The sequence below is a fragment of the Hyperolius riggenbachi genome, chromosome 1 (genome assembly GCF_040937935.1).
Source record: "Hyperolius riggenbachi isolate aHypRig1 chromosome 1, aHypRig1.pri, whole genome shotgun sequence".
In the NCBI taxonomy this organism is placed as follows: Eukaryota; Metazoa; Chordata; class Amphibia; order Anura; family Hyperoliidae; genus Hyperolius; species Hyperolius riggenbachi.
This window is the reverse complement of record NC_090646.1, coordinates 1,663,654-1,678,277: the sequence shown is the minus strand read 5'-3', so window position 1 is coordinate 1,678,277 and position 14,624 is coordinate 1,663,654. Positions and strand designations below refer to the sequence as shown.

The 14,624-nt window shown below is 51.9% G+C and overlaps 1 protein-coding gene across 5 annotated transcripts in view; it reads right to left on the bottom strand.

The window, feature by feature from the left end:
• RTKN (rhotekin) overlaps positions 1–14,624 on the bottom strand; it is a 197,450-nt gene that overhangs the window by 23,377 nt on the left and 159,449 nt on the right. For all 5 annotated transcript variants that reach the window (XM_068273571.1, XM_068273587.1, XM_068273582.1 and 2 more), the window contains exons 7-10: positions 14,482–14,576; positions 10,971–11,077; positions 1,104–1,229; positions 858–1,023 (exon numbers count right to left, since the gene is read on the bottom strand). In XM_068273571.1, coding sequence (XP_068129672.1) covers positions 858–1,023; positions 1,104–1,229; positions 10,971–11,077; positions 14,482–14,576 — 494 coding nt within the window. The remainder of the gene's footprint in view (positions 1–857; positions 1,024–1,103; positions 1,230–10,970; positions 11,078–14,481; positions 14,577–14,624) is intronic.

Below are 14,624 nucleotides of genomic sequence, written 5' to 3'. Positions count from 1 at the left end.
TGTCCCTTGTGTCAATACCTATGGGATCAGATAGAGCTGCCTCCAAGGATCCCCCCCCCCCCCCCAATACAGGGGACACCATACATGTCCCTTGTGTCCATACGGATGGGACAAACAGAGCTGCCCCAAAAGATCATGACTCCCCCCCCCCCCAATTCAGAGAGCACCATACATGTCCCTTGTGTCCATATGTATGGGATCAGATAGAGCTGCCTCCAAGGATCGTTACCCCCTCTCCCCCCCTCCACAGCGGACACCGTACATGTCCCTCGTGTCCATACATACTCATGTCATAGAAGTGCTGCCAGAAGGCCTCCATCCAATGCCGCAAGTCTTCCCTTGTGTCAATACCTATGGGATCAGATGGAGCTGCCTCCAAGGATCCCCCCCCAATACAGGGGACACCATACATGTCCCTTGTGTCCATACGGATGGGACAAACAGAGCTGCCCCAAAAGATCATGACTCCCCCCCCCCCCCAATTCAGAGAGCACCATACATGTCCCTTGTGTCCATATGTATGGGATCAGATAGAGCTGCCTCCAAGGATCGTTACCCCCTCTCCCCCCCTCCACAGCGGACACCGTACATGCCCCTCGTGTCCATACATACTCATGTCATAGAAGTGCTGCCAGAAGGCCTCCATTCAATGCCGCAAGTCTTCCCTTGTGTCAATACCCATGGGATCAGATAGAGCTGCCTCCAAGGATCCCCCCCCCCCCCCCAATACAGGGGACACCATACATGTCCCTTGTGTCCATATGTATAGGATCAGATAGAGCTGCCTCCAAGGATCGTTACCCCCTCTCCCCCCCTCATCAGCGGACACCGTACATGCCCCTCGTGTCCATACATACTCATGTCATAGAAGTGCTGCCAGAAGGCCTCCATCCAATGCCGCAAGTCTTCCCGACTCTCCGCCCTGGCGTTGTGCGTCACCTCCTCGCACCCGTACCGGTTAGTGATGGACAGGCTGTGTACCTGGTTCTGTCCCTCACGGTCTGAGCAGCGGATTCTGGTCTCCTGTGGGGCAGAAGAGGAAATAAATTCCTGGACTTAATATCAACCACCTCCACCACTCACCATCACACGGGGCATCTGACCTTATTGACGGAGACAGTAAGTTCTGGTTCCGGTGCCGCTTCCTTCTGGTAGGGCTGTGTGTAGCACAGCAAGCGACACCCGCGCAGCACACAGTACATACGCTTCCAGCTGCTCTGCCCCCGAGCCTGAGGAGCAACATGACACAAAAGCTTAGAAAGGAGAAGATGCACCCAAAGTATGGGGGAATGACTGAACAAGCATAAAGACGCTCTACACATTGGTACCTCCTGCCATCTGACCCCATAGACTGGTACCTCCTGCCATCTGACCATATAGACCGGTACCTCCTGCCATCTGACCACATAGACCAGTACCTCCTGCCATCTGACCACATAGACCGGTATCTCCTGCCATCTGACCACATAGACCAGTACCTCCTGCCATCTGACCACATAGACCGGTACCTCCTGCCATCTGACCACATAGACCAGTACCTCCTGCCATCTGACCACATAGACCGGTATCTCCTGCCATCTGACCACATAGACCAGTACCTCCTGCCATCTGACCACATAGACCGGTATCTCCTGCCATCTGACCACATAGACCAGTACCTCCTGCCATCTGACCACATAGACCAGTACCTCCTGCCATCTGACCATATAGACCAGTACCTCCTGCCATCTGACCATATAGACCAGTACCTCCTGCCATCTGACCCCATAGACCGGTACCTCCTGCCATCTGACCACATAGACCAGTACCTCCTGCCATCTGACCCCATAGACCGGTACCTCCTGCCATCTGACCACATAGACCAGTACCTCCTGCCATCTGACCACATAGACCAGTACCTCCTGCCATCTGACCATATAGACCAGTACCTCCTGCCATCTGACCATATAGACCAGTACCTCCTGCCATCTGACCATATAGACCGGTACCTCCTGCCATCTGACCACATAGACCAGTACCTCCTGCCATCTGACCACATAGACCAGTACCTCCTGCCATCTGACCATATAGACCAGTACCTCCTGCCATCTGACCCCATAGACCAGTACCTCCTGCCATCTGACCATATAGACCGGTACCTCCTGCCATCTGACCATATAGACCAGTACCTCCTGCCATCTGACCACATAGACCAGTACCTCCTGCCATCTGACCATATAGACCGGTACCTCCTGCCATCTGACCATATAGACCAGTACCTCCTGCCATCTGACCATATAGACCGGTACCTCCTGCCATCTGACCATATAGACCAGTACCTCCTGCCATCTGACCACATAGACCAGTACCTCCTGCCATCTGACCACATAGACCAGTACCTCCTGCCATCTGACCACATAGACCGGTATCTCCTGCCATCTGACCATATAGACTGGTATCTCCTGCCATCTGACCATATAGACCAGTACCTCCTGCCATCTGACTATATAGACCGGTGCCATCTGACCATATAGACCAGTACCTCCTGCCATCTGACCACATAGACCGGTATCTCCTGCCATCTGACCACATAGACCAGTACCTCCTGCCATCTGACCACATAGACCGGTACCTCCTGCCATCTGACCACATAGACCAGTACCTCCTGCCATCTGACCACATAGACCGGTATCTCCTGCCATCTGACCACATAGACCAGTACCTCCTGCCATCTGACCACATAGACCGGTATCTCCTGCCATCTGACCACATAGACCAGTACCTCCTGCCATCTGACCACATAGACCAGTACCTCCTGCCATCTGACCATATAGACCAGTACCTCCTGCCATCTGACCATATAGACCAGTACCTCCTGCCATCTGACCCCATAGACCGGTACCTCCTGCCATCTGACCACATAGACCAGTACCTCCTGCCATCTGACCCCATAGACCGGTACCTCCTGCCATCTGACCACATAGACCAGTACCTCCTGCCATCTGACCACATAGACCAGTACCTCCTGCCATCTGACCATATAGACCAGTACCTCCTGCCATCTGACCATATAGACCAGTACCTCCTGCCATCTGACCATATAGACCGGTACCTCCTGCCATCTGACCACATAGACCAGTACCTCCTGCCATCTGACCACATAGACCAGTACCTCCTGCCATCTGACCATATAGACCAGTACCTCCTGCCATCTGACCCCATAGACCAGTACCTCCTGCCATCTGACCATATAGACCGGTACCTCCTGCCATCTGACCATATAGACCAGTACCTCCTGCCATCTGACCACATAGACCAGTACCTCCTGCCATCTGACCATATAGACCGGTACCTCCTGCCATCTGACCATATAGACCAGTACCTCCTGCCATCTGACCATATAGACCGGTACCTCCTGCCATCTGACCATATAGACCAGTACCTCCTGCCATCTGACCACATAGACCAGTACCTCCTGCCATCTGACCACATAGACCAGTACCTCCTGCCATCTGACCACATAGACCGGTATCTCCTGCCATCTGACCATATAGACTGGTATCTCCTGCCATCTGACCATATAGACCAGTACCTCCTGCCATCTGACTATATAGACCGGTGCATTCTGACCATATAGACCGGTATCTCCTGCCATCTGACCCCATAGACTGGTACCTCCTGCCATCTGACCATACAGACCAGTACCTCCTGCCATCTGACCACATAGACCAGCACCTTCTGCCATCTGACCATATAGACCAGTACCTCCTGCCATCTGACCATATAGACCAGCACCTTCTGCCATCTGACCATATAGACCAGTACCTCCTGCCATCTGACCACATAGACCAGTACCTCCTGCCATCTGACCACATAGACCAGCACCTTCTGCCATCTGACCACATAGACTGGTATCTCCTGCCATCTGACCATATAGACCAGTACCTCCTGCCATCTGACCATATAGACCGGTATCTCCTGCCATCTGACCCCATAGACTGGTACCTCCTGCCATCTGACCCCATAGACTGGTACCTCCTGCCATCTGACCACATAGACCAGTACCTCCTGCCATCTGACCACATAGACTGGTATCTCCTGCCATCTGACCATATAGACCAGTACCTCCTGCCATCTGACCATATAGACTGGTATCTCCTGCCATCTGACCCCATAGACTGGTACCTCCTGCCATCTGACCCCATAGACTGGTACCTCCTGCCATCTGACCACATAGACCAGTACCTCCTGCCATCTGACCACATAGACTGGTATCTCCTGCCATCTGACCATATAGACCAGTACCTCCTGCCATCTGACCATATAGACCGGTATCTCCTGCCATCTGACCCCATAGACTGGTACCTCCTGCCATCTGACCCCATAGACTGGTACCTCCTGCCATCTGACCACATAGACCAGTACCTCCTGCCATCTGACCCCATAGACTGGTACCTCCTGCCATCTGACCACATAGACCAGTACCTCCTGCCATCTGACCATATAGACTGGTATCTCCTGCCATCTGACCCCATAGACCAGTACCTCCTGCCATCTGACCATATAGACCGGTACCTCCTGCCATCTGACCCCATAGACCAGTACCTCCTGCCATCTGACCACATAGACCAGTACCTCCTGCCATCTGACCACATAGACCAGTACCTCCTGCCATCTGACCATATAGACCGGTACCTCCTGCCATCTGACCATATAGACCAGTACCTCCTGCCATCTGACCATATAGACCGGTACCTCCTGCCATCTGACCATATAGACCAGTACCTCCTGCCATCTGACCACATAGACCAGTACCTCCTGCCATCTGACCACATAGACCAGTACCTCCTGCCATCTGACCACATAGACCAGTACCTCCTGCCATCTGACCACATAGACCAGTACCTCCTGCCATCTGACCACATAGACCGGTATCTCCTGCCATCTGACCACATAGACCAGTACCTCCTGCCATCTGACCACATAGACCAGTACTTCCTGCCATCTGACCACATAGACCAGTACCTCCTGCCATCTGACCATATAGACCGGTACCTCCTGCCATCTGACCCCATAGACTGGTACCTCCTGCCATCTGACCACATAGACCGGTATCTCCTGCCATCTGACCACATAGACTGGTATCTCCTGCCATCTGACCATATAGACCAGCACCTCCTGCCATCTGACCATATAGACTGGTATCTCCTGCCATCTGACCATATAGACCAGTACCTCCTGCCATCTGACCATATAGACCGGTACCTCCTGCCATCTGACCATATAGACCGGTACCTCCTGCCATCTGACCCCATAGACTGGTACCTCCTGCCATCTGACCACATAGACCGGTATCTCCTGCCATCTGACCACATAGACTGGTATCTCCTGCCATCTGACCATATAGACCAGCACCTCCTGCCATCTGACCATATAGACTGGTATCTCCTGCCATCTGACCATATAGACCAGTATCTCCTGCCATCTGACTATACAGACCGGTGCCATCTGACCATATAGACCGGTATCTCCTGCCATCTTACCCCATAGACTGGTATCTCCTGCCATCTGACCATATAGACCAGTACCTTCTGCCATCTGACCACATAGACCAGTACCTCCTGCCATCTGACCATATAGACCGGTACCTCCTGCCATCTGACCCCATAGACTGGTATCTCCTGCCATCTGACCATATAGACCAGTACCTTCTGCCATCTGACCACATAGACTGGTATCTCCTGCCATCTGACCATATAGACCAGTACCTTCTGCCATCTGACCACATAGACTGGTATCTCCTGCCATCTGACCATATAGACCAGTACCTCCTGCCATCTGACCATATAGACCAGTACCTCCTGCCATCTGACTATATAGACCGGTGCCATCTGACCATATAGACCGGTATCTCCTGCCATCTGACCCCATAGGGTGGTACCTCCTGCCATCTGACCATATAGACCAGCACCTCCTGCCATCTGACTATATAGACCGGTGCCATCTGACCATATAGACCGGTATCTCCTGCCATCTGACCCCATAGACTGGTACCTCCTGCCATCTGACCCCATAGACCAGTACCTCCTGCCATCTGACCACATAGACCAGTACCTCCTGCCATCTGACCATACAGACCAGTACCTCCTGCCATCTGACCCCATAGACTGGTACCTCCTGACATCTGGCCATATAGACCAGTACCTCCTGCCATCTGACCATATAGACCAGTACCTCCTGACATCTGACCATATAGACCGGTACCTCCTGCCATCTGACCATATAGACCAGTACCTCCTGCCATCTGACCATATAGACCAGTACCTCCTGCCATATGACCATATAGACCAGTACCTCCTGCCATCTGACCATATAGACCGGTACCTCCTGCCATCTGACCACCTAGACCAGTACCTCCTGCCATCTGACCATACAGACCAGTACCTCCTGCCATCTGACCCCATAGGATGGTACCTCCTGCCATCTGACCATATAGACCAGTACCTCCTACCATCTGACCATATAGACCAGTACCTCCTGACATCTGACCACATAGACCAGTACCTCCTGCCATCTGACCACATAGACTGGTATCTCCTGCCATCTGACCCCATAGACTGGTACTTCCTGCCATCTGACCATATAGACCAGTACCTCCTGCCATCTGACCATATAGACCAGTACCTCCTGCCATCTGACCACATAGACCAGTACCTCCTGCCATCTGACCACATAGACTGGTATCTCCTGCCATCTGACCATATAGACCAGTACCTCCTGCCATCTGACCATATAGACCGGTATCTCCTGCCATCTGACCCCATAGACTGGTACCTCCTGCCATCTGACCATATAGACCAGTACCTCCTGCCATCTGACCATATAGACCAGTACCTCCTACCATCTGACCACATAGACCAGTACCTCCTGCCATCTGACCACAAAGACTGGTATCTCCTGCCATCTGACCATATAGACCAGTACCTCCTGCCATCTGACCATATAGACCAGCACCTTCTGCCATCTGACTATATAGACCGGTACCTCCTGCCATCTGACCATATAGACCGGTATCTCCTGCCATCTGACCCTATAGACTGGTACCTCCAGCCATCTGACCCCATACACTGGTACCTCCTGCCATCTGACCACATAGACCAGTACCTCCTGCCATCTGACCATATAGACTGGTACCTCCTGCCATCTGATCATATAGACCGGAACCTTATCCCATCTGACCATATAGACAGGTAAATCCTGCCATCTGACCCCATAGACTGGTACCTCCTGCCATCTGACCACATAGGGTGGTACCTCCTGCCATCTGACCATATAGACCAGTACCTCCTGCCATTTGACCATATAGACCAGTACCTCCTGCCCTCTGACGATATAGACCGGTAAATTCTGCCATCTGACCCAGTAGACTGGTACCTCCTGCCATCCGACCCCATAGACCAGTACCTCCTGCCATCTGACGGTATAGACCGGTACCTACTGCCATCTGACCATATAGACCGGTACCTCCTGCCATCTGACCATATAGACCGGTAAATTCTGCCATCTGACCCCATAGACTGGTACCTCCTGCCATCTGACCACATAGGGTGGTACCTCCTGCCATCTGACCATATAGACCGGTACCTCCTGCCATCTGACCATATAGACCGGTACCTCCTGCCATCTGACGATATAGACCGGTACCTCCTGCCATCTGACCATATAGACCGGTACCTCCTGCCATCTGACCATATAGACCGGTAAATCCCGCCATCTGACCCCATAGACTGGTACCTCCTGCCATCTGACCACATAGGGTGGTACCTCCTGCCATCTCACCATATAGACCAGTACCTCCTGCCATCTGACGATATAGACCAGTACCTCCTGCCATCTGACGATATAGACCGGTCCCTCCTGCCATCTGACCACATAGGGTGGTACCTCCTGCCATCTGACCATATAGACCAGTACCTCCTGCCATCTGACGATACAGACCGGTACCTCCTGCCATCTGACCATATAGACCGGTACCTCCTGCCATCTGACCATATAGACTGGTAAATCCTGCCATCTGACCCCATAGACTGGTACCTCCTGCCATCTGACCATATAGATCGGTAAATCCTGCCATCTGACCCCATAGAGCAGTACCTCCTGCCATCTGACCCCATAGAGCAGTACCTCCTGCCATCTGACCCCATAGAGCAGTACCTCCTGCCATATGACCATATAGACGCACACCTCCTGCCATCTGACCCCATAGACTGGTACCCAGTGCTGCCATCAGAAATTTTGGGGCCCCTCACACATCATCAGGCCTGGGCCCCCCTCCCTTTGCCCACCCACTGGTTGCTTTACCCGCCCACTAGCCACCCCACCCCGTGTCTGTGCGTGAAGTGCGCTGTTGCAAAAAATGTGCATGGCTTCCGACACTGAAGAAAGCGACATGCACAGCGTGATGCGGCAAAAAGTGGGAGTGACCATGGCATATTGTGGGTGGAGCCACATACTAGCAAAATACAGGTAGGTCCCAGTTATCAAGCCAAGTATAGGTGGTGCCCCAGTATAGGTAGCCAGGTATAGGTGATGCCCCCGTATAGGTAGCTAGGTATAGGTGGTTCCAGCCCCAGTATAGATAGCCAGGTATAGGTGGTGCCCCAGTATAGATAGCCAGGTATAGGTGGTGGCCCAGTATAGGTAGCCTGTAGCCAGATATAGGTGGTGTCCCAGTATAGAAAGTCCTCTTGAGCAGGCTCACTCATCTGCTCCCCACGTTCAAGTGCTGATGTCACTCTTTTCTAAGTGCTGGAACGCGGTGTGCTGGTTAGTGAGCCACAGGCCCGGAGCCAGCACATGCGGCCCTTCCATTGCTTTTGGGGGCCCCAGGGCCCCCAGAAGCCCTGGGCCCCTCACTGCAGTGTCAGCTGTCCCCCCCCCCCCCCCCCCTGATGGCTGCCCTGCTGGTACCTCCTGCCATCTGACCCCATAGACTGGTACCTCCTGCCATCTGACCATATAGACCGGTACCTCCTGCCATCTGACCTCATAGACCAGTATCTCCTGCCATCTGACCATATAGACCAGTACCTCCTGCCATCTGACCATATAGACCAGTACCTCCTGCCATCTGACCCCATAGAGTGGTACCTCCTGCCATCTGACCATATAGACCAGTACCTCCTGTCATCTGACGATATAGGGTGGTACCTCCTGCCACCTGACCATATAGACCGGTACCTCCTGCCATCTGACCATATAGACCAGTATCTCCTGCCATCTGACCATATAGACCAGTACCTCCTGCCATCTGACCATATAGACCAGTACCTCCTGCCATCTGACCCCATAGACAAGTACCTCCTGCTATCTGACCCCATAGACTGGTACCTCCTGCAATCTGACCTCATAGACCAGTACTTCCTGCCATCTGACCATAAAGACTGGTACCTCCTGCCATCTGACCCCATGGACCAGTACCTCCTGCCATCTCACCCCATAGGATGGTACCTCCTGCCATCTGACCATATAGACCGGTACATCCTGCCATCTGACCATATAGACCAGTATCTCCAGCCATCTGACCCCATAGACCAGTACCTACAGCCATCTGACTCCATAAACCGGTACCTCCTGCCATATAACCCCAAAGGCCGGTACCTCATGCCACCTGACCCCGTAGACCAGTACCTCCTGCCATCTGACCATATAGACCAGTACCTCCTGCCATCTGACCATATAGACCAGTACCTACAGCCATCTGACTCCATAGACTGGTACCTCCTGCCATATGACCCCATAGGCCGGTACCTCATGCCACCTGACCCCGTAGACCAGTACCTCCTGCCATCTGACCATATAGACTTGGCATCTCCTCCCATCTGACCCCATAGACCGGTACCTCCTGCCATCTGACCATATAGACCAGTATCTCCTGCCATCTGACCATATAGACCAGTACCTCCTGCCATCTGACCATATAGACCGGTACCTCCTGCCATATGACCCCATAGGCCGGTACCTCATGCCACCTGACCCCGTAGACCAGTACCTCCTGCCATCTGACCATATAGACCAGTATCTCCTGCCATCTGACCCCATAGACCCGGTACCTCCTGCCATCTGACCCCATAGACTGGTACCTCCTGCCATCTGACCATATAGACTGGTACCTCCTGCCATCTGACCCCATAGACCAGTACCTCCTGCCATCTGACCATACAGACCAGTACCTCCTGCCATCTCACCCCATAGAGCAGTACCTCCTGCCATATGACCATATAGACGCACACCTCCTGCCATCTGACCCCATAGACTGGCACCTCCTGCCATCTGACCATATAGACCGGTACCTCCTGCCATCTGACCTCATAGACGAGTATCTTCTGCCATCTGACCATATAGACCAGTACCTCCTGCCATCTGACCATATAGACCAGTACCTCCTGCCATCTGACCATATAGACCAGTACCTTCTGCCATCTGACCCCATAGACTGGTACCTCTTGCCATCTGACCTCATAGACCAGTACCTTCTGCCATCTGACCATAAAGACTGGTACCTCCTGCCATCTGACCCCATGGACCAGTACCTCCTGCCATCTGACCCCATAGGATGGTACCTCCTGCCATCTGACCATATAGACCGGTACCTCCTGCCATCTGGCCATATAGACCAGTATCTCCTGCCATCTGACCATATAGACCAGTACCTACAGCCATCTGACTCCATAGACCGGTACCTCCTGCCATATGACCCCATAGATCGGTACCTCCTGCCATCTGACCATATAGACCAGTATCTCCCGCCATCTGACCCCATAGACCCGGTACCTCCTGCCATCTGACCCCATAGATCGGTACCTCCTGCCATCTGACCACATAGAGAAGTAGTCTGCAGGCCTGATGGTCTATGCAGAGTTTCTGCGTCATGTGATGTGGGTCATGTGGTGCGTCATGTGATGTGTGCACAATGCACTCTCTGGTCTCACCTGGATCTTCAGGAATCCGCTCATCATCTCCTGGTTCATACAGTTGGGCTGTGCGGTCAGCCGGCAGCAGACACTCCCGTATAATGGCAGCCAGCAAGGGCTCTCATCTGTCACAGCAAACATAGGCATTACTGTACAGTATTTATTGTATTTATTGTACTTATAAAGCGGCAACATATTACGCAGCGCTGGACATTAGTTTAGGTTACAGACAATATTTAGGGGTGACATACAGCAATATGACAATACAGGAATACAAGAAAGACCAGATCACACAGCACAGTATGAGTACAAGGTAATGCTTAGTCACTGGATGGGAGCATGGAGATCACGCAGCACAGTATGAGTACAAGGTAATGCTTAGTCACTGGATGGAGCATGGAGATCACACAGCACAGTATGAGTACAAGGTAATGCTTAGTCAGTCACTGGATGGGAGCATGGAGATCACACAGCACAGTATGAGTACAAGGTAATGCTTAGTCACTGGAGGGGAGCATGGAGATCACACAGCACAGTATGAGTACAAGGTAATGTTTAGTCACTGGATGGAGCATGGAGATCACACAGCACAGTATGAGTACAAGGTAATGCTTAGTCACTGGATGGAGCATGGAGATCACACAGCACAGTATGAGTACAAGGTAATGCTTAGTCACTGGATGGGAGCATGGTGATCACACAGCACAGTATGAGTACAAGGTAATGCTTAGTCACTGGATGGAGCATGGAGATTACACAGCACAGTATGAGTACAAGGCAATGCTTAGTCACTGGATGGGAGCATGAAGATCACGCAGCACAGTATGAGTACAAGGTAATGCTTAGTCACTGGATGGAGCATGGAGATCACACAGCACAGTATGAGTACAAGGTAATGCTTAGTCACTGGATGGAGCATGGAGATTACACAGCACAGTATGAGTACAAGGTAATGCTTAGTCACTGGATGGAGCATGGAGATCACACAGCACAGTATGAGTACAAGGTAATGCTTAGTCACTGGATGGAGCATGGAGATCACACAGCACAGTATGAGTACAAGGTAATGCTTAGTCACTGGATGGGAGCATGGAGATCACACAGCACAGTATGAGTACAAGGTAATGCTTAGTCACTGGATGGGGCATGGAGATCACACAGCACAGTATGAGTACAAGGTAATGCTTAGTCACTGGATGGAGCATGGAGATCACACAGCACAGTATGAGTACAAGGTAATGCTTAGTCACTGGATGGGAGCATGGAGATCACACAGCACAGTATGAGTACAAGGTAATGCTTAGTCACTGGATGGGGCATGGAGATCACACAGCACAGTATGAGTACAAGGTAATGCTTAGTCACTGGATGGAGCATGGAGATCACACAGCACAGTATGAGTACAAGGTAATGCTTAGTCACTGGATGGAGCATGGAGATTACACAGCACAGTATGAGTACAAGGTAATGCTTAGTCACTGGGGGGAGCATGGAGATCACACAGCACAGTATGAGTACAAGGTAATGCTTAGTCACTGGAGGGGAGCATGGAGATCACACAGCACAGTATGAGTACAAGGTAATGCTTAGTCACTGGAGGGGAGCATGGAGATCACACAGCACAGTATGAGTACCAGGTAATGCTTAGTCACTGGATGGGGCATGGAGATCACACAGCACAGTATGAGTACAAGGTAATGCTTAGTCACTGGATGGGGCATGGAGATCACACAGAACAGTATGAGTACAAGGTAATGCTTAGTCACTGGATGGAGCATGGAGATCACACAGCACAGTATGAGTACAAGGTAATGCTTAGTCACTGGGGGGAGCATGGAGATCACACAGCACAGTATGAGTACAAGGTAATGCTTAGTCACTGGAGGGGAGCATGGAGATCACACAGCACAGTATGAGTACAAGGTAATGTTTAGTCAGTCACTGGATGGAGCATGGAGATCACACAGCACAGTATGAGTACAAGGCAATGCTTAGTCACTGGAGGGGAGCATGGAGATCACACAGCACAGTATGAGTACCAGGTAATGTTTAGTCAGTCACTGGATGGGAGCATGGAGATTAGGCAAGTTAGGTTCACTCAGATGCATAGCATGGGTGCACAGTAATGGAGGAGCATGATCAGGTAGGACACAAAAGGAGGAGGACCCTGCCCAAAGGCTTACAATCTAGAGGGAGAGGTAGGGACACGAAAGTGAAAGGGTGAGTTTTGAGGGCTTTCTTGAAGATGTTGAAGGAGGGGGCTGCCCTAATGGGTTGAGGTAGGGTTAGGGTTAGTGTTGGAGGGTTAGGGTTAGGGTTAGGGTTAGGGTTATGGTTAGGGTTAGGTTAGGGTTAGGGTTAGGGTTAGGGTTAGAGCTGCTCCAACAAGAGTGTTGGAGCAGCTCTTGAGAAGTCCTGGAGGAGTGCATGGGACTGGGTGATGCGGGGGGGCGGTTAGGCAAAGTTCATTGGAAGAGCGGAGTGAGCGGCTTGGTGTGTATCTCTGAGTAAGATCAGAAATGTAGGTTAGACAGGTTTTGTGGACAGATTTGTAGGTCAGACACAGTATCTTGAATCTGATTCTGGACTGGATAGGAAGCCAGTGGAGGGATTCAAGGAGGGGATCCGCCGTGGTGGAGCGATGCGAGCAGTGGATAATTCTGGCTGTCGCATTCGTGATGGACTGTAGTGCGTCTGTTCGGGTCATAGGGAGACCAGACAGCAGGGCATTGCAGTAGTCAAGGCGGGAAATTATGAGGGCATGGATGAGGAGTTTGGTGGTGGCAGAGGTCAGGAAAGGGCGAATCTTACAGATGTTACGAAGGTGGAAGTTGCAGGACTTTGTGAGGTTTTGGATGTGGGGAGTGAAGGAGAGTGTGGAGTCCAGGGTGACTCCCAGACAGCGGGCTTGAGAGGTAGGGCGAATGGTAGTGTCGTTAACAGTGACATCCACATCTGGGAGGTCCAGGGATGACGGGGGTGGGAAGATCATAAATTCCGTTTTGTCTAGATTTCGTTTCAGGAACCTAGCGGACATCCAGGAGGAGATGGCTGATAGGCAGGAGGAGACCTTGTCCATGGTAGTGGTGGATATGTCAGGGGTGTGGAGGTAGATCTGGGTGTCATCTGCATACAGATGATAGTTAAAACCCATGGAGGAGATAACCTTGCCAATGGATGCCAGTATTCTATATCTATAATAATAATTCCCAAACCTGTCCACTGTGTGTGTGTCCTGCACATAACCCTTCCTGCCCCTCCTGTGTCCTTCCATCCCATACGAGCCCCCTCCTGCTCCGCCCATATCTGTGTCTCCTGTACACACACACACTCACATGGGCGGAGAGTTGGGGGAGGGGCCACTGGTGGATGATGGTTTATAGGTGGGTGGTAAGTTGGGGGAAGCCTCTGGCCTTGGTGGACATATGTAGGTGGATGGTAAGGAGGTCTGTGTGGGTAAGGTCTGTGGATGGTACTTGCCTGCTTGTAGTGAGGTCAGCATGTGGATAGGCGGGGTAGGAGGTGTTACCTGAGCCACTTATGGTGAGGTCATGTGTCCGGAAGCTGTCCTGCACATCTGCCAGGCTTAGCTTGGTCTTGGCCAGCAAGTGGAACTTCGGACCCCTGAAATAAAAGGCAGGAAATCAGACATTATTCAGACGATCGTTCCTC